General features: G+C 34.4%; 1 protein-coding gene across 13 annotated transcripts in view; it reads right to left on the reverse strand.

Annotated features, from left to right (window-relative positions):
* NBEA (neurobeachin) overlaps positions 1-22486 on the reverse strand; it is a 453637-nt gene that overhangs the window by 92067 nt on the left and 339084 nt on the right. For all 13 annotated transcript variants that reach the window (XM_030944908.1, XM_030944837.1, XM_030944889.1 and 10 more), the window contains 2 exons: positions 5702-5819; positions 4722-4824 (listed from right to left, as the gene is read on the reverse strand). In XM_030944908.1, the coding sequence (XP_030800768.1) occupies positions 4722-4824; positions 5702-5819 (221 nt within the window). The remainder of the gene's footprint in view (positions 1-4721; positions 4825-5701; positions 5820-22486) is intronic.

The following is a 22486-nucleotide window of genomic DNA, read 5'->3' on the forward strand; positions in this document are numbered from 1 at the left end:
TTTTATCTCCTCAGATACCTTTTTAAGAAGGGATTTAGGTCTTAGAAATGTGTAAAAATAGAGAAATGTTTATACATGTTAAGAACATCAACAATAAAAAAGACAATTCCTAATGGGTAGTCTGAATTCAATGAATTTGAAGAATATATGTGACAGTATTTACACAGCTTATCAAGACTAAATAGGGACACCCAATTCTTCAGCTTTCAGTTGCACCCTGGGCACACTGTGTGTTATTTCTAGACTCTGGAAGCTGAGTATCTTCTTAAAACTTAGTAATATAGAAGGTGTTGAACTGGGCAGTGTTTACAAAAATGTGAACCACCTACTTCTAAAGATACATGCACATACTCCTGGAGATGCACTAAACTCTTTTTCCAGAGAAAGGATGAGTGAGTATTGGCATGTGACTGGAGTGTAATAACAGTTATTACAATTATTTGTCTAAATTGCCAGTGTGTAAGTTGTCAACGGCTGCCATATTTCAGCTTCCAAAACTGGGCTACAAAAATGACCATGCAAGGGTATTTACCCAAATAACAGTACGTTAGGTCTTGCCAGCTTGGCTAGTCTTATTTTACAGTAGACTATAGATACCAAACATAAATGCACTTTACTAGAACACAGGAGAAAATGCAAAATATTTTAAAGTTGTTTCTATAATGCTTATGAAACAATTTATCTGAAGAAATATCCAAATGTAATCATACTTAATATTGCATTTCATTGAATAACAACTTTTTTACAGTACAACTCTCAAAGACATGTATTTTCCAGTAAATTCTGACTAATGCTACATGCAAATTAATAAACAGAGAAAATAAAAATACTAAAGAGATCATTAAATTTAGAAAGCATTTATGTCACAGACTTTCTGTTCCTCCCATGACAAAACAACATTTATGTATCAGCTTAGTAGCTGCTTTCAGACTTTATTCACAATCTCCTAGGGAGTCTCAAAAATCTATAAACTGTCAAGTACTGGACTTTGCATTTGAATGCCTGATTTGAGTGAACTCTACAGAAAATCAAAATATACTAAAAACATCCTTATTTACTCCTTATCTACCGTGTTTGAAAGATTCACATTTTTTCAACAGAGACTGGAAGAAATTATGCACAATAAATTGGTTCCACACCTGCTTGTTTCAGCTAACACAGGAAGACCCACTGTTTTCTGTTTTGCTAAAACCGCCCAACTTTGATCAAACCATTTCTTTCTGCAATATGCCATCACCCATATGAAGATGCACAAATGAATGTACTTCCTTTGCTTCTAGAGAACCACGAAATATCTACTCAAACTGCAGAACTGTGAACTGCAGAAGACTCTGATGTACAACAGAATGATCCAATTTTTCAATTTTTATACATTTAAATTTATTTAGAAAACAATTCAGGCCATTTTGGTGAAGGAAGGGATATTATATATTCCATATGTGGAATCTGACACGCTCCCTTTCACAGTCACTTTTAATTTAGTTAGATACAATGCAATCTCATACAAAAAATATTTAGATATCTTACACCTGCATGATGTCATGTGTTGCTTCAGTTCAGAGAAAAAAAATAAAGACTTGGGAAAGTAATTTTCCAAGGAAAGGCAAAAAAACTCATCAACATCCATATTAATCAAAGTTCTAAGAAGGGTTTTATACTTTGATGGCATAAAATCTTAGTTTTTATATCTCTCTCCCTTCACAAAACTCAACCTCTGCAACCAGCTGTAAGATCTGGAGATCCAACAGCAGGCTGCTGACATGGCAGAACTGAGCTGATGCTGAATATAGTTACTGTAACAGCCAAAATACATTTTTTTTCAGAAAAAAAATTAATTCCTTGATTTTATCAACTGAAGCCATTGTTTTCTCGAATGCATTAGTAGCCCACAGAATTTCAGGGGAAGGTGTCAGTATCTTTAGGGACAAAGACACTGTATCTTTTACCAATTCTTTGATCTCAGTATGCTAGGAAACCATTGGGCAGCTCACAGCTGGTTTCTGAGCTGTGATGTTGCCCTCAATAAAAAGACATCAGTAATGTGTGTGTCCCCTCTAACACCTGAGGGGTTAGAACTATAAAAAGTAGTCTGATAATACCATGCTAAAACAGTAGATATTATTCTACCTATGTAGAATCATATGGAGCTGCAGAGGTTAAAAGACGCAGCATTGTTTGCCCAGTTGTATCATTTGGCAAGGTCATAAGGAAACTACAATCAATGCAGCATGTTTCAGGAACAGTGAAAATGCATTTATCAAAGACAGACTAATTTGATTACTAAATCAGACTGAAGTCTTCAACATGTGACTGATTTTAAGGATGTAATTACTTCTTTGTAACATTAAGCACAGGCTTGAACTCTGTTGAATCAGAGCATTAAACAAGCTGTTTGGAAAGGCAGCAGAGGCAAACTGAAAACTTGCTCTGAACAGCAGGTCTGTAGAGTCTTAGGAAGTCATAATGGTTCACCTGCTTCTAATTCTTTGAGCTATTAGATCATAAATATTTCTATTTACTTCTACTTCCTTTCACCTTTCTTAATTCCAGGATTTCATCAGGAAAACAGAAATACACTTAAAAGCCATGTTTTGCATTAAAAGTAATTTAATTCTTTGGAATGTTTCCATCATGAGTGTAAGCCTTTATGATACTGTAATTAACTCTAGGTGACATTTATCAGAGTAGTATCAGAGAGGAAATATTACTTGCAGAAATAAAACTAAAGAACTTAAGCAAAACAACCAGAAAGATCTTCTTTTGTTAAGATATTTTAAGGTACGACTTAATCTGGAAAATTGTGATGATAAAAAAAAAAGATAATGTTTTACTCAGTATAGCAGCTCCTTTTGGTTACTCAGCATAATTTTGCCTTATTTTAGTTATGCAAATAAGCATAATTTTAAAAATTAGCATTCCAGAGCCAACATATTCACAGGAAGGCAAACTATATTCAAACATCAACAAAAGATTGACTACAGAGCAGTTATAGAGCCATATTTCCCCTTAGTTATTCCACTACAATCCTAGTGAAGACAATAAGGGTATGTAGACAGGGGAAAAAAGGAAAAGAACCATGATTACTGAGTTTTTATTATGCATAAATCATACACTGATTACACGAAAAAAAAAGAAAGAAAGAAAAATAACTTCACTACCACATGCCAGATATATTCTGAAGGCTAGCAAGCCCATTTTTGTTTCAAATTGAACTTTAATCAAAAAGGTATGGAAATAAGTGCATATTATATTGAAGATGAAACTTTTCTAAATAATTATATATCAACAAACTTTTTCAGACAATTATTCACTGAATAATGCACAAAGGATATGAATTTCAAAAGTAAAAAATGTCACTGTAAATATGAAATTCTGATTGAGAAATTTGCATTTTGTTTGTGCTAGAACATGTGGCCATTTCTATTTCAGAAAAGAATGCTATTACTTTCCATTTAGAGACAGCATTTCCTTTAACTTTAGTATGTGGAAGAACAATGCAAATATTAACAAGATGCGCCTTCCAAATAAATGCCCCAACTTCGCCTTGATCTCACTGAAAACTTGAGAAATTTGGCAGTTTGCCTAAACACTTCAACACATTCAGGAGATCAAGCCTTAGGTATCATGAGACTCTTGGGCTCATGACAGGGAATGATGTTCATCTGGGAATGAAACAGTCCTCCAGTTCTACAAATGCTTTGACACTTCAGAGTATTTCCACATTTTGCACTGGGATAAAACAAGGACAATGTGAAGTTTTAGTTTGTAGGAAATTACTTAGAGAAAGACACATCCCAGACGCTACACTGATGATTAAGTCATTGGCTTTTTGGCCAAATCAAGCCAAATGGGGGTCTGACCCCAAAGTACCATATTTTGTTAATATCATGGTGTTTCCTCGCTCCCTAGTATTTCTTTATTTTTGTCTCATTTTGACCAGAAGTTAATCCTGAACTGAAAAACAAACAAAAAATGTCCCCACTCTAACACAGTGAAATACACATGAAGATCATCTCACCTCTCCCTGAAACAGGAATACGTTTATAATATAAGATCTGACAATTTGCAGCCTTATTTCTGGCCATAGGCTGATTTGATGTTGATGAGGGAATAAAAACTGTAGTTGTCCATAGTATGTGAAAATCTCTAAAACTCAACCTTAATTGTTCTTCCAAAAATATATATGCTCCTCAATTTTGGAAAGAAAAGAAGAAGAATGCACTATACTAATGAAAGGAAGAAATTTGAAAATTGCAAAATAGCCACTATGCTGATAAGAAATGAAGTAAAATCCCACACATTCATATATATATAAAATAATTTACACTCAGCAAACAGCAAAACTAGTCAAGTTCAGTTTCACATCCTGCATAAAAATCACAGCAAGGATGAACATTTAAGAATTATACATTCTTAAAACCAGACTTTGAAGACATAAGGTGTAAGTATTTTCAATGGAAGGTGCTTATTTCTTGTAATTGAAAAGGAAAAAATTTAATTATCTAATTTACTTCTTTTACTTTTTTATCTCTTACTTCTTTTACTTCTATTCCATATACTAACAGGCCATATAGTAAGTAAATGGTAATGTTTCTCATACTAAACTTAAGAAAAAGAAAATCTAGAGTTGACAGGAATAATGTTTTAGCACTGATATTTAAAAACTACCAACTGTACAATACAATAAAGACAAAATATAAAAACTATGTTAATTAAATTACCTGGCTTGTGGCAAACCATAGCTGGTTCCTACTCCAACACGTGGTAAGCTGTACACAACTTTTTTCACTGTTGCTTGGTCAGGAAAATTAAACATAACAGAAGCTAAATGAAGAAAAGAAAATATGTACCAGTAAAACATTTGCAGCAGTCTGTTTATTCACCTGCATGTATTTTTAAAATGCTCAGGTTTTTATTTGGGGAGAGAAGTCAGTTCCACTTTTATCCTCCTGGGGATCCAAGGTAAAACAGAAATTCGTGACATTCTTCACACCTATGTATAATTAGCTGGTTAACATTTTATCATCTAGTCTCCCATTTTGCAGAAGACGTGAGTGTTGTTTACTTCAGAGGAAAAACACTTTACTATTCACCCATAAAATCTCTTATCAGGCTGAGAAGCTGTTCATTAGCTGGTGTGGCATTTGCTCTTCTAATCAGCGCCTTAAAACAGCCAGGAACAAGGAATTGTTCAATTCCCTCTCCAGCTGAAATCAAAATTTACATCAGAGGTCCTGCAGGTAAAAGACCATTACACACCTCACCAGCCAGTGAACTGTGATTCAGAGTAGCAGATACAGAAAACTGAAAAGATCCATTTCTTGCTCTGGTACTTTTTAACTTTAATTCATTTTATAATTAGGAAAAGAAATATCCTTTTATATGTTCCACTAGAATATTTACAGACAATTGAGGAGAAGGATGAGACAACAGAAAAAGCAAATTTCCTATCCAACATTTGAAGAATTTACCAATTGCAATGATCTGGTTCAGTAAATAAATCTCACTGCTGGACAGAAAGCAGTGAAATTGATTTATATGATTGATTTTAATAAAATTTGTACTGAGCACATATGAGAGGAAGCATTATAGAACAGACATAAGCACTTTATCAAAGGAAGCACAGAGTTTTAAATTAATAAATAAAACACAAAATAACCACTAGCACAGTTTTATGCAACAAATACAAACTATGACCTACTTCTGTTTGCCATAAACACTTCCAAAGCTGTGTTCTGGAGAAGATAGCGCCTTGAAAAAACAGCTCGAATCTCGCTGAACATCCATTTTCCATGAAGGCCTTCAGTATAGGCAAGGACCTTTAAAGAAAGTCAGGGTGAGAGTTATTAGCAGGAATTTTTTGATAAAATATTATATAAGAAGAGAGGAAATTTTACCCAACAATTAAGTTAATCATGTCCCTTTAATACTTAAAATCAGTGACTTAAAATGAACTTAAATGTTTTTAAGAAAGGGAAAAAAAGGAGTATCTGCTGTTAGAAGAATATCAGTAATTACTGTAACCTGATACTCCAAAGATCTATTTCTCACATGTCACATCAAATTAATTTCCTCAAAACAACCAAAAACTCAAACTCTACAAACAAGTAAAGGGAAACAGACACACTTCCAATTATGCTCATCTTCTTCCAACAGTGTGCATGACACAGTTGTCAGTTATCTATCAGATACCAGATTTACTTCTGAGGCTGCCTTGTGCAAAGAACAACCAAAATAATATAACTTGCTATTTACATCCACTTCAGGGTCATAAATTACAAGTCCTCCCATTCTATTAATAAGTACGAAAATTAGCAACACCAGTATGTCACCGTAATAATTTTTCTGAAGTTAGATACATCAAATATTCCAAATTGACACGGACAAAGGACAACATGGACAAAATTTACTGGTTTTAATTTTGCATTTTAAACTTAATGTGAAAATATTTTAAAATAAAATAGTTTAAATTAGCACTGCTTTTCCTGTCTTAAATTTTCTCAACTGAGTGAATTAATATAAGACTAGATATTAATATCAAATAATATTTTTTCACTTTTCTTTCAGTGTTTTGGATGTTCAAAAAATAGACAAAAAAGACACAATTTAATTATATGTCATTTTTATTAACTTGTATCATGCACTGTAGAACAATTCTTTTCCAATCATTTTCATCAGCTGGTAGGCTGCCTTCAGCCCTGCACCTCTGCTCAGGGGGGCTCTGCCATGGCACTCCTGGGAGGAGTGACTTATTTGGGACGGGGATCCTCACCATACCCATCTGCATTTCCCAGTCTCTGCACACGGTGCCTTTACCTAGGCTGCAGCCACTGAGACAATTGCAGCCTCAGTGAAACAAAGAAATATCGTGAACACCTTCCCTAAAGGAACGTTTCAGACTGAAGAGACTGAATTTCTCTGCTCTCCATCAGATACACAAAAGCTGTCATACACCAGCTCCCAGCGCTTTACTCACTCGTCTGAGGTCTTTACTTTCCCTAATCATGACCTCCCCCAGCTTCTGAACAGGAAAATGTTGGGGAGACCATATGCTGCTGCTGTCAGTGATCCTTCATGCTTGAGGAAATGGGAATTGTATTTCTTCAATCTTTCACTGATGTGGCTTCAAGTTAGTAGTACGTCTCCATACACGAAAAAGCTAATTTCAGTTGGTGCACTTGGTGTACAGCCTTTTTCTCATAACCACGATGAGTCTATTTCAGAGAGGATGTTAATAACAGAAACAACAAAAAAGTGCTTCAGCACATGGAAGGGCATTCAGAATTAGTTCTGTCCTTGATAGAGACCAGTTAGAGGAACACAGCATTCCCTCTGTACTGTTTACATGAGGGTAAGTTACAGACAGAACTCTTAGACCAACATTGTGGCCAATGACACTGTTTCATTCACCTCAGCTTTCCGCACCAGTTAAACACAGCTTGGAAGAATGAAGGAGCTTGATTCTTTGGAGGTCACCTAGACATGTGCAAAAGACTATGGACTCCCTCTATTCAGTCACAGGTCAGCTGTGGAATGCTACCTCATACACTAAATTGTTGCAATGGTTAGAAATCTGCACCTTATTTTTCCTTTGAACTCTGATAGATCTTGTGACACTTTTGTCTGTGAGCTTTCTAGTATCAGGTAACTTTTCCTTGTGTTGACAATTACAGACTGGATCCACTTACTGCTTAGCCTTCTCTTTGATAAGCTAAATAAACAAAATTTTCCTTGATTTTCTTTCATTGAGATCAGATGCTAGGATACCTCTGGTATGATGTATGTGAAATTCAGGTGGATAAGAACAATGACTTCAAAGATTGAAGCACCCTCCTTCTTTTAATGTATTCTGCTGCTATCTGATACATAAATTTTGTAAATACGCAGGTTTTTAAATTAAAGAGAAGAAAGTCTGAGGAAACCACTCACGTTTAAAAAGCTAAAATATGAGAACAGTCTCTCAGAGGGAGGAGTTTGACATATATGTAGCTGTAACCAGATCTACAGCAGCGAGCAAATTTGCCCAAAAATTAGCTCCTTGACAAAGCATCATACTTCAGGAAACAACTTTTTGTATCAAAAATATTTCTAGTTGTGTTTTTGCAAAGAGAAATGTTTATTATTAACTATATTCTATATATTAACGTATTAGAGGATTCACAATAATACATTTATGATGTATTGATATATAGCACAGAATAGTTATTATAGGTCAACACTAAAAGCACACTGCATACCAATCATACCCTGCTTGCCTTTTACTTCCTCCTCTTTTTTAATTAAGCATAAAGCAATTGCAACTACACAGAGGTACATTCAACCCACTATTAAATGAATGACACATGATAGAACTCCAGTAAAACAGTAGAATGGAATAGGAAATCAGAGGAAGTAAAGGAGTCTATAATTCAATTAATACCCTCAATTACACTCTTCTTAACTGTCTATTAGTCCTACAAATATCAGATTATCTTGCCATTATCAAATTATCTGAATTATTTCAGTATTTCTGTTGTAACGTTTTCCTGTCCAAGATATACTACCCATTTTTGCCATCCTCCATAACATTCATCTTACACCATTTTCTTGTGATGCATTAAACCTCCCATTATTAGATATCTACAATTTACAGCAGGTATTACTGACATTGTAGCAGGATTCTTTCTTATTGCTGCTATAACAGCCAATTCAAAGTAATTTTATTTTTCTGAATTTGAACCCTTTAAAAGGCTTATATACCTTTTTTTTTCCTTCCAGAATGATTTTTAGCTTTTCATTTTCTCATGGGACATGAATGAAGTCCTATCTATTTTACATATTTTACATACTTTATGTATTGTATTTTTCATTATTCATAAAAACATTGCTCATAAAACCATTTCACTATGCTAATACACAGAAATTATGTTACTAAGTTATCTGAAAGTAAAATTTCCATGAGTTCCAACACTTGGTTGTTTATACTTAAAGTCAGTACTCCTTATTTTGATAGTTTTATGAGTTTTCCTCCTAAAAACATTCATGAAGGCTTCCTGCCTAGGCATGTTTTAATAGCTGAAAAATCATGAGTAAGTCCAGAATTCTAGATACATCTTAGATAAGCTGTTTTTATTAAAATAAAAACAACTGGCCAATATCCATATTTGAACTAATTCAAATTTAGTATCAGCTGCAGCTGTTTGGTTTAAAGCTCATTTCTCCTTGTAAAACCTTTTCACTTAGGAATTTGTGTATGTTTTAAAGATATCAATTTGCTAGAATTGATTGCAGCAAGATGAAGCTCTCACCTAACAATGGAATGAGAAGTCTCTAAAACTCAAGATTCTCTTCTATGGAAATACATCTGTTGGTGACACTTATTTAGATTAGGTTAGTAAAGCAGCATGGGATGCAGATGGAAAGTTCCAGAGAGGAGAAACAGTACCATTACCCAAGTGCTTTCATATTTGGATCAGATATGAAGGCTCCATTATTTTAATTTTATTTCTGATGTAATCAAGATATTCTTTTCCCTTTCAATTAAGAATCAATGCATTTTTAATCATAAACATTATTCAGTAGATATTCAATTATTGATAATGAATTGTTAATTAACAGCTGGAAGTCTCCACTAACCAGAAGACTTCAAATACTTGTGTCCATTTTGCTTGAATCCCTGGTAGATTATCTCCACAAAAGGAACACTTAAATACTAAAGGCTCATTTTTGCTGCTTTATACTGTTTTTTGGTATCTCATAGCACCAGACACAGCATGCAAAAAGATATTCTGGCCCCTTTCTTTTGATTATCTTCTCTGGAATTGAAGTAATCACAAAATCAGGTGCTATAAAGAAATCAAGGAAAACAGCCTGTACAATCCTATTTATTCTCAGTCACTAACCTTTTAGTAAGACGGATCTCTTTTGCTGTCTTTTGCAAAGAATCTTTACATATTTCCTTTTAAAATAGCTATTTGGCTTAATTCATTAATGACTATGTATGTGAATTGAATCCACTGTTTTCAATGGAAGTTCATAATTTGTCTTTTGAAGCCACATTTCTAATTCAGGATGTTTTAATTCTAACCTGATTTCTCAATGAAACTGTTGATTGATACTTGTAACATTTTTCAAGCTTTATTTATATCTAGTGCAAAATGCATGTATCATTAACAGGTAATATATTTGTCTTATTGTGGGTTGGTTTGATGAGCAGTGAAAAAACCATGAAAAAACTTCTCCTAATATATAATTTTAATTTCCCTTGTCTCAGTTTAAGGATATTTCCTTTGGTCCTCTTACTGCAGGCATGGTAGGAAAGACTGACCCACACCTCACTGCACCCTCCTTTCAGGGAGCTTTTGAGAGTGGTGAGGTGCCCCCTGAGCCTCCTTTTCTCCAGGCTAAACACCCCCAGCTCCCTCAGCTGTTTCCCACAAGAAATGTTCTCTAGTCCTTTCACAAGCCCTGGGGCCCTTCACTGAGCATGCTCCATGGTGGAGAAAACAGAGGGAACTTCCCACAAAAATGAATTACAGCATTTGGTCATTTCATCAGAGTGCCATCTACAGCCAGCCACAGAAGTGTGGTTATGCACCTGGCCCATGTACAAAATAGGCATTTATAAAATAGCTTGGCATCACTGTATGCTTTTAGAGGTTAGAAATGCATGAAATTGATTACTGAGAACCATTCTGTCCTGTCAGAGATTTGGATTTCCCTTTTTCAAAAGTCATCTAGCATTGCAACTTGCAGTAAGGAAAATGTGAAATTCTGAATGCAGGTCCTCATGGGTTAAGACAAATGGCTCCTATGAACACACAGCAAACTTTCTTCTCCAGAACAATTTAACAAGACAGAGTTAACCATAGGTATATGGCAGACTGCATGATTGCTTCATGTACTCTAAATACAGATTGAGATGACAGACATTGACAGGCATGGAATCCCACTCCAAGGGTTTATGAAATACCACACTGAGTAAGCAATTTAAAATTTCAAAATGTTTGATGAAGTACTGAGTATGGTCAACTTTTATATTTAGTAGGAAAAATAAGTGTACACTACAACAAGGGATATATCATGTCAAGATAGATAAGTGGAAAAAGAAGTTATATTTATTAAGAAAATTCAAAATCAGGTAAGTTCAAATAATGAAATGCCTTGTATTTTGCTTTTCTAAAATGGGAATCAGAGAATATAAATAGACAGAAAGGACAATTCAAATGAATTTAATATCCTAGGGTTTCATTGACTTCTTACTACTTTTTTATACATTTAGGCAACTTTAAGAACAACGTTTTGGCTTCAATTTCCATAATCATATTAAATACTTATAAAATCTCAGCAAAATACTATTTTCATTTTTTCTTTGCACATTTTCGTCTAGTAAAATGTTCTCACTTTCTCTCTACATTGGGTTCTCTTTTCCTCTTCTTTATAATATGCTTCTGTGTAAAATGTTTCTTTATTTGTAAGCCTTAAAAGCTTTCCTTCAAGTAGCTCTTGTAATGTTATGCTGTACAGGATAAGCTGAGTATTATGTGCCATTATAATTTCTCAACTCACATCAGTTTTAAAATCTTTTCTAGGACCTTTTTTTTAAAATAAATATTGGCACTCCTGTTTCATTTTTCTCCTCCTCTTCAGGGATCTAAAAAATGCAGATATTATTTTTGTGGTTTTGGACTTTATTTCCTTGCCAAATATGCTCAGCTTATACTTCTACTTCCAATGTTTTTTTAAGCTTTCGAGAGGCCCCTTGTCTTGAAACATGAGGTTCTGTTCATCCAAACCTTTTCTAAATTTGATTTCTCTGGTCAGCATACCCACTTTGTTATCCATTAAAGCAATGCCCACTCAGCTTAAAGCAACAGATACTCTTATTCCCACATTTATTTGCAATCACCTGAAAAATTATTTGAAGTTGGTCCACTTGCAGGCCATTTTTCTCTTTTCATAAGCAAAATGGTTTTGCACATTATGATTTTGTGTTTTAGGCAAGGAATGGAAAGGATATTGGGATTTTTTAAGGAGTAGTTCCAGCAAAGTAATTAGAGCAAAAAACCAAACCCTACTCTGATATTTATGTATTCTAAATGGACCATTTCTAATACTGCACTTCTGAAACACCAGTGCAGAGTTTCAAATATAAGTGCAAATAAAACTCTGAATAATAATTATTTTATCATTAATTTTGATCTCTGTGCCTTTACACAGTTTTCTTTCTATGCAAAATAAAAATAAATTGTCAATTTAGGCAATTCCTGAAATGCCAGCTATAGACTGACACTCTTGGGAAGAACAGCATCGGGAAGAGGTAGAAGATTTAGACATTATCACCTTAGAAAAGGTAGGCAGAGGCCTTTTTTAGGCTCTACTTTCAAATATATTCAGCAATTATTGTTTTAAGCGGAGGCTCCATTGATTTAAGAACTTTAAAACCATGAATAAAGCTGATGGTGCTAGCTGGGGCCATCACCATCATGTGGAGAAGTAGATGGCAAATATATCCTAGTGCCATATAAAGCCATATAGAGCACAGCCCAACTCCAAGCACAGAGGCTGAAGAAACAAATAATGGGACAAAATCTCACAAGTAGTTCTGGTAGCCACAGGTTTGAAGTAGATTGTGTCACTTACCTCACAAGGCTTAAAATGATTTTTTGTTGACTTTGGCAACAATGGGATGTCAGACTCAAATCTAGTGAGAAATGTTAACAGAACTATGTTTCCATTCTCACTCTACATTTCGTGCTCAAAGATAATCCAGACTGGGGAGGGGTGATCTCAGACTCAAATTGCTCTGAGCAATTCTGCCCCAGCAGTGAAATGCAATCAAATTAATTCAATTAGAACCACACAAATTACAGTTTAGTGGGCATGCCAAAAAGACATAAAATTGCTATGATCTGAGCAAAACCAGACTTTTTTTTAAGGAATAAAAACAGAGAGCTGCTTTTTCTCTTAAATGGTCCATTCTCCTCAACAAAAGTAAGGCAATTGAAAGAAAGGACTTTTAATACCTAAAAATTCAGGGAAAACACAGTGTTATGAAATGCTTGTAAGTTGAAACCAAAGCAGGATATTTATTCAATAAATAGTTCTTTGACAAAAAATGCAGCTTTATTAAACTTGTGTTATTGGTGTATTTCACAGAATTTGTGAGAGCTTTAGCTGAGAAAAGATGCAGCAGAAGCAAAAAACCATAGAAATAGCTTGAGGAATAAAGAACGTATGGTATCCCTAAACACGTAATGTGTTCTTTCCCAAGAATAAAGCCATCATAAAATTCTCTGCATGTTTTGATTCATTGTTTATTTTCCTCGGTACTTGCACATATTTATTCAAAAGTGTAATGCAATAAAAAAATTCATAAATACTCAAATGTACCATATCACAAATTCTTAACATTATAATAACTGAAGGCATTATAACTGGTCTCAGGAAATATGTAAATGTTGGGTTTTGTTAAACATTACCCATTTCCTACCAAATGAAGGAAGAAAGACAGTTGCATGTCCCTCTTTTTATAGACATGAACTTAATGTCATACAGGAGATATGTGGAAGCATCTTGTATTTTAACAGTTTCACATCTGATTTATTCAGTGTAGAATGCACATGATTTAAGATCTATACACGTCAATAGAATACAATTTTATTCTACTACCAGGCTTAATTTTTTTATGTTCCTAATATCTCTTCCTATATAAGATTGATCAAAAACCAGTAATATTTTGTTTTCAACTTCACAAAAGCTTTTTCTTTAGTCCAAATATTTAGGAATATAATCAGAGCAAATTCTACTCCTGAAATTTTAGCAATAGATCTAAAATTAATTTTTATATGCAAAAAAAATCTTTTTTTCAGTGATATATATTGTACATCTACAACATCCTCACAATCCCCAAAATTTCTGCAATACAGGTTGTAACAGTCAAGCAAAGTCCTCAAGAAATTCAAAATTCTACAGCTCAAAGAATCACAGAATCAGCTGGGTTGGAAGGGACCATAGTGGGTCTGGTCCGGCCTGGGTCATCCCAAAGCACATGGCCCAGGATTGTATCTAGACACAACTGTGCCATGAAGGGTTGGGTATGGACTGCCAGTGACTCCTGGAAATCAGTTTGCTTGGAGTCTGAATTTAGAGTAGATTCAGGGCTACTTTATGTTATGTCAACTTCTAAGGCCCCAAAGTACAATTATGCAGCCTGTGAATAATGGTGAACATACATCAAAGTATCTTCTTCTTCATAATATATTGCAATATCAACTGATCCTTTATTTATCCAACTAAAACATGCTTAAGATGAGTTTGTTTTGCATTTCTGGAAAAGACAAGAAATTATAGCACTGGGAAAGACCTAACCCATAGCTCCAATAGCAAACAAAATTCTGCGGTAATTTTCATTATTATATACAGAATGTAAACTAATATTACTAAGTCTATGCAAGGAAAGAATAGCAAAGTTGCTTCTGAAAATTTTAACTTGGAGTGTTTGCAAACTGCCTGCAGTAACTCAATACTAATTTAATTAGTTTACACTTTATATAGAAAAAGTATTTATGTATTCCATACTTGCTTTAGAGAACATATTTTTATCAGATACTGTAACTAAGCACTGGTAAATAACTCCACAGAACATATAAAACTACAAATATTGACATGTATCAAATGAAAGCTGTGTATATAAACTCCATAAATTATTTTTATATTTATTTCAATAATTGGAGCCAGATTTACACTTTTATTTTGTATGTATATTCTGTATACAGGATATATATTCTGTATACAGAATACACATAAAAAATAAAAGTGTAAATCTGGCTCCAATTGCCAGTTGGAGCCAGATTCTGTATATTCTCTGTCTCTTTTCCCATACCTAACCATCAACTTTTTTAATTTCAACTATTTAAATGTCAAATTTATAGATAATTAAAATATTTGGTGGGGTCTAATTCTACGCAAAAAATCTTCATGAAAACTAGGAAAATAATAAAAATAACTACTCAGCTGGCTACTAAAAGTGGATTCTGGGGAACACATTTAGCCTTCCAATGTCTGCACAAAGCAGATTTGATATACAGTTCCCTCCTCTTTGGATTTCTAGCCAAGTGGAATGCAAACCTGCATGTCATAAATTTGGGCATACTCACAGGCTTTCCTGTGGTGAACTCCAGGTTCCCAGTATGAAATTACTGCAACACCTGTCAGCATGTAGAGGTACTTTGTATGAATGTGCCTCAGTTTTTATCTACTACAAGCTGCTCCGACACAGAAGGTATTTAAATTTTATGGACTTCTGGGTACTATGCGACTATGAAAAAGTGAGCCAATCTCAGTCAAAAAGGGTTCTCTCATATAGCCTCAATTAATTGCTTCTTACCTTTTATTTAATTAAAAAATAATAAAATGGGATTCAACTCAAGGTTCAGAAAGAGATTAGATATTTCCATTTTTTTAATTGATTACAACTGCCAACTATTCAAATTTTTCTATTAAACCAGATTCTTACCTTTTTTTTTTTCTTTCCTGTGGGCAACAGGCTAATAACTTTAGAGGAAAGTAAACGCTACCAACTTGTATAGAGAGATTACTGCGTGTACTGTGATTGGTTCTATTTCTACTGCCATTAACTCTGGATTTAATGCATATCGCATTTCTTTTAAAGAATACAAGTACCCTATGTAACAATCTATTTTTAATAGACTCAATTTCCCAAGATGCATCCTTTTCTTGCAACTGAGTATGCCAAATGCCACCGCTTGAAGCAGAAGCTGAGAGTACTGAGATTGTCCAGGAAGTGATCTCAGCATCTCACAAATTTCCTTCACTTTCACTGAAAGCCAAGGAAGTCAGATATAAAGAGAAATGAAAAAAAAAATAGAGTCCAGGGAAGGGTGAATTCAAAGCAAGGAAAATTAGTCATGTAAAAAAGTGTCTTAGCTCTCAAACATGAAATGCTGTCTGATGTAAATTAATATATTGGAAAATACATGGTCATCCTCAATTTTACCATATTATTAAGAATTTCCTTCTTTTTGGAGTTTTTTTATATGTGTATACATTTGTAAGAGAAAAAGAAAATGGTACAGAAGGATTGTAACAGTTTAATTAAATGAAGCAAACATTTTAATTTAACAGTTCAGAAGTTTACAGTCACCTTCTAATCCTGTCACTGTGCAAAAACAAAGTCTGAAAATTGTTATTCTAACTGTTATATAACTATTTTTGCCTGTTACACATGAAACAAACCACACAACCACCACAAAAAAACTCAGACAGTGGCCACAAAGCCAGCTATAGAAGGACCCTCATTTTCTCAGCCAGAGAATCTACAGTAAAATATTATTTTTCTTTATTTACATTAAAGGGAATTGATGATGAAACCAAGTTAAAGTAAGTCCCCATCCAACTTTGTAGAATAATGATGAGTTACTCTTAGACAGTACTCTTAGAGAGCAGTCTTAGAGGGAAAATCCAACGCATGCCATTTGACTGTTGCAAAATAATCCCCACTCTGCTTTGACTTCTTTCTATGAATTGTAATACAAGGTCCAATAGACAGCCTCAGATGCATCTCAGGTCCAGTACATGCTTTTCAAACTTAATCAAGGGAATATAGAAATGTATATAAAAAGATGAAAGTGTCTTTGCCTTTATATGCACTGAAGAAAAAAAAACCTAGGGGAAAAAAGTGAGATCTTTCATAGGGGAAGGTTAAGTCTGATGCTAATGCTTATTTAAAATGGTGACAGTCTGAAGTAGTGAAGCCTTGCCGGGCTGCTTTAATTTCTCCCTGGAATAGCTCTCTCCCAACCTTCAGCAGCACATCAAAGTCTCTGGAGCTCAATTAAAATTGGATTATATTGAAATGCTCTATCTATGGAACTGTGTGCTCACTAACACTTTTCTTTCAGTAATACTCCAGATGACAGTTGCCCATCCCAATTTAAACAGTTGTCATAGAGACCATGAACTAAAGCAGCAGTAACTAACAATACAAAGGAAAGGTAAGTGGTAGGATTTCTGTGAATGAAGGTCTTGGTTTGCAACCGCAGTGCTCACACTGCAAGCAGCTAAATGCGAAAAAAACATAAAGGCTGTAATGCTCTCCTCACTCCTAAGGAGAAGGGCAAAGTAAGCAAAATAGTAAATATTTTCCTTTTTTCCCTCAGTAGCTAGTAGTGTTTTACATTCCAGCATGTTGTAGCTACCTAAAATATCCAGAATTAAATGACACACCTAAGAAAAACAGCAGATAACCCTGGACTCAATATACAGCCACTAATTCATAAATTAAAGGCATCAAATTGCATTTTATAACTGCAGTAGAAAAAACCCCCAAGGTATTATCTTTTTATATTCAAAAACTTTATACAAGATTCTTAAATTATACATGATGTACAAATCCTTTGTCTTTATGAGAAAAATCTAAAGTGAAAATCTGATAAGAATCTGTAGGAAATTCATAGTCTGAACCCATCTGGTTAACACTGTGACATCCAATATGTGTAATGCTTTCAGATCATTACTGGTTTTAACTGTTTCATAATCTAACCATGTAGATTTTTGATGTACTGCACCAAAGCCTGACAATACCATTTGAAAACTCTAGCAGCTTCCAAAACTCCCAAAATAACATAAACAGCTTATGTTTCTGGCAGCACCCGACAGCAATGTATTTAACAGCATAGATTGCTGGTAATGATACTATTTTCTCATGTAGATGGCATGTTTCTGGCACTATAAACCCCTTAACCTTTCTTGTAATTGGCTTATTGAGAGCCCCAAGGTTGTTTTTTGTGCCATTGGGCTGATCACCATGGAAATGAACACTTATTGCTGTTTCACTGTAGTGCTCTATTTTTCTTCCAAGCCCTCCACAAGCATTCTCCTGCTCTCCCGGGAAGGCAGCGTTAGGATTTTGAAGCAGCAACAAGGCAGAGTGCAAAGAGCGCAGGCCAAAGGGGAAGAAAACAAAAATGTGTCAGAAAATCTAAAAACCGCACAGATCAGAATTTGTCAAAACAAGGCCTTGGTTTAAACCAACAAGAAGGGCCCCCACAGCTTGGGCCTTGACAAAGCATGGCCTTTTTATTTTTTCCCCCACTTTATTTTTCTTTTTTTTTTTTTTTATTTTTAGCCCAGCTGTAGAAAACACCATCTAATGAACCTGTCTGGGGCTGCTGTCCCCATCCTGTCAGGCATGTCAGGAGATGACAAGCACTGGGGACAGGCCGCCGCCAGTCACAGACAGGCCTGCCAGCTGGAGAGTTCAGCCCCAATCTAATCACACCACCAGAAAATAACTTTCACGCTTGCAGCCTGACAGGATGGGCTCAAGGAAAAAGAAAAAGGGGGGAAAAAATTAAAAGAAAGGAAAACCAAAATAGGATCGAAACAATGCTTTTTGTTTTAATTACAAACCTATTTTGGCACGGGGAAGGGGAGTGGGTGCAGGGAACACTTAGTAAAGCTGCTAGCACTGCTTGCTGGTTTCCTTTAATGGAACTGTTTCTGTCTTTTAACATAAAGATCAACACAGACATTAGCACCAGCAGTTACAAAAAAAAGCAAAAAATGAGATGGTATTTGTGGCACCTGGATATGTTTTTGCTACATTTATTCACTCTTTTCCAACATGTATATAGACATAAATATATTGGCAACCATTGGTGGAGCTATATTTAAGAAAATGTGTAAACTATGGTATGTGTTTTTATTATTTCAAAACAACTGGGCTCATTGAACATTATATCTCTTCATAGCCATCACTCCATGGTTTGAATTTTCATTTGGGCAAAAAGTGACAAAGTACAAATGGTAAGACTATTTGCACTCCTGAAATGGGAATGAATATTCATAAATAAGAATAAAAATTTAAACAAAACTATTAGAGCCCTTGGCCTCAACACAGTTGGTTCTCTCCTATTTGCACACAGGCTGTGAATAAACAAAAAAGGAAAACCTCAAACATGTATCTTCGAAAGGGCTATAATGAACAGGCAGTAGTGTACTGACAGGCATCCTATCTTTCTCATTCAAAAATTGCCAACACAGATTTCCGCTCCAGAAATTTAATAATCAAAAATTGCTAACATAGATCTCTGCTCCAGAAATCTAATAATCAGTAAATCCATTTTAAGAGAGGCTGAAAATTATTATTTAAATAACTTGAAAAAGTACTTCTCCCAAAAAGCATAAAAAAAATTATTAGGTCTAGACACAAATTTACTTCAAAAATAAATATCAGCTAAAATGAAAACGCAAAGTATTAACTACATGTATCCTATCTATTCCTAAATGTAACTCATAGTATATTTATCTTTTGGTCTATGTGTCTTAGTGTATGTATATCTTCGCAAACAATTTGCATTATTTGAAAGTGAACTAGAATGGAAAATGAGTGATTCATGTAGTACTTAGTAATTATTTTAGGAAGAAATTATGAATGAGCATAGGTCCATTTAATCCCTATAAAATAATAAAAAATGAAGATTTGTTATTACATCCTGCCATTCATTCACTCTCTGCTAACATTATAGATGTCAGAAAGTCTGTTTAAAAGCTTGCTATCTCTATTCATCTTTGTTTCTGGCATGAAATACAGACTATAATAATCTTGTCAAGCCTACATTTAGACACTAATTCATGACCCTCTGCTACAATTTAGAGAAAATTCATACATAACTCTTTTAAGACAAACTATGACCCCAGACAGAAGGGTAATATCTAGATTCAGCTGCCAAATATATGCTGACTGAAGGCACAGCCACCCTCATGTTTCTCTATGAATGCGATGGCCAAATCAGTAAGATTCATTAATTTTTTTTTTTTAACCTGAGCACTAATAAGACTTTTTTTTTTTCCATTTTGAGGTATTAGGTATTCAACTAGGCATCACCTTACATTCCTGGAAAAAAAAAAAAAAGGAGTAATCTCTTTCACAATTTAAAGACTACAGCTAAAGCTGATACAAAGAAAAAAGAAGTTGATGCCAGATGCAGATGCCACTGACAATGCCAGGGAGAAGTGGTGATTCTCAACCTTCCAGCAAAGCCTAAAACACCCCATTAGGGACTCAATCTGCAAACTCATGCAGCAGGATACGTAGCAGAGCTGACCATAATTCATAATCAATCTGAAGACTTGAGAGAAAAAGTCTAACAGAAGAAGGTGGCTGGATACACACAAATGGAAATATCTCCTGTGACCAGTCTAGATATAAATGCACTTCGGCAAGGAACATAGATATAAATATAATTGAACTTACAATCCCCTATCCCTCTTAAAAAATCTGAGAATTGTGACAGTAAAAGCAAGTGCTGCCAGGAAAACTGTTAGTGTTTTGATACGTAGCTACCTAGACAGGAAAAATCCTTCATAGAGCAGGAAATAACATCTGCAGGAATTTTTATTTTTAATAACTTGTAAAAGAGAATGGAGAAAAATATGCCTATTATTAGAGAAAGAATGGTAAGCTATTCTGGACATGATGATAGTAAACAAGCTGCACAGATCTGCCTGTCAAAGGCATAGATTGACATGAAGGGAAATGACACTGATTGATTTCCTATCTCCTGTATTTGGTATATTTTGGTATATGACTAGTTACAGATTGATGTTATACCTTATCTTTACTCACATATACAGGGACCAAAGAAACACAGTCAACTCTTGTTGATTTGGGATGGCAAAATATCATCTAATCTCTCACACCAGTTAGGCCATGAAGTGCTACAGAAAAGCACATCCATACGAAATGCCAGAAATTTCTGCTAGACAGAATGAAATTATTAAAACTAATTTTCTCTGAAAATCAGCATACCTTTGTTAATAATTAAAGGTACTGAATAAATTTTAAACCATCCAACTGAAAAAAAATGTCCTATTTTAAAACAATGGAAACAAATAAACAAAACAAACCTGCTGATTTGAAAGAGCATTCCTACAGATTTTTTTCTCATAGACAGCATCTTTCTCAAAACCACCATGTACCATTTAATCATTAGCTTATACACTGCTGCTTTATGGTGGTATTATTTAATTTATTTCATTCATGTTGAAGCAGAGAGTTCTGGCCTCTTGACCCCAATTTTCACTTAAAGAAACAAATTTCTTTTTCGCAAACTAACTCAATTTTTCTCCTGTCAACCTTTAGCCCCACTTTAAAATATTAACCTTTTTTCTATCATTATAAGCATCCAACATTCTTCTATCCAAAGTTAATGTTAATCACCACATCTTATGATAATGTTATATTCACTTCTAGCTATCTCTGTCAAGCACACAAAAGTAATTTAAATCTATATATCCTGTTTGAATGTAGTAGTAGTAGAGTATTTTTGTACATGCCAAAACCATACAATCCACCTGAAAAACCATTATTTCCTCTGTGTATTTCCAATTTTTCCACTTTCTATTCTCAAATGTTAGCTAAAAAATGTGTTTCTCCTTTGAAGGTAGAGCAGGAAGCTAAGACAAGGCTGAGGACACATTTCCAAAATGTAGAGCGATGTAACATTTCCACAATCACTTGCCTTCCTCTTCTGCCAAAAATCATTAGGAAAAAAGAAGATATAGCAGAATTACGGAGAGGAAGCCTGCACTGGAAGAAATTTTTTCCTACATTTATTTTTATGCAATTCCACCAAATTAATGGAATGAGCTGTGTCAGCATTGCTGACAGAGCAATCCATTTTACACAAATTACTATAAATAATTTTAAAATTTAACACTACAGAAAATACATGATAATTTTTTATATTGTCATTCCAGAAGCAGTATCTAAGTAAGACACATTAGATACTATAAATATTAATGCTGCTTTTTGATTTGTTTTTTTCAAAAATGCTGAGTGCTCTTAACAGCTGTTACCTTTGGAAGTTTAAAGTAGAATCTGGAAGTACTTCAGAAAGTCTAAACTTGCTTTGACACACAGGTGCCCACTATCAGGAACCTGTAGAGTGACCTTACTTGCTTGTTCCATGAAAGAAAATTTCCCCTATGTATAAGGAACCACTGAGAAGAAAAGCCTTTTTGCATCAGGAGGAGAAATAATATGTGCATTTCTCCTGCTTGGTATTAACCAATTATCCTTAAGTGCCCATGCTATGATTCATTTAAAAGACTCTGAAACATAAACAAAACAAGGCCACAATAATTTGTGAAATGCCTCAGTGAATGGAATCAGTTACCTTCCCTTTGGCCATTCCAACCTTCCAAGGCAATTGTAAAACACTGACATGAGTCCCCTGCATCATTACATCATAGCATATTTACCATGGAGAATAAGGAAGTCAAGCTGTATTTTTTAAAAAAATCTAGAGATAGCATTATTCTTGGAAGAGCTTTTTAAAAATCAATTGGTTGTTATTGGAACAGCTTTCACTGCCAGTAGGAAAACTTTGGGTATTTTTAATATTTATGAAAAACTATAAATTTTTCACAATGGACAATGTCAACTAGTTCTATAAAAACACAAACACTTCAAATACATTTT

The sequence above is a fragment of the Camarhynchus parvulus genome, chromosome 1 (genome assembly GCF_901933205.1).
Source record: "Camarhynchus parvulus chromosome 1, STF_HiC, whole genome shotgun sequence".
NCBI lineage: Eukaryota > Metazoa > Chordata > Aves > Passeriformes > Thraupidae > Camarhynchus > Camarhynchus parvulus.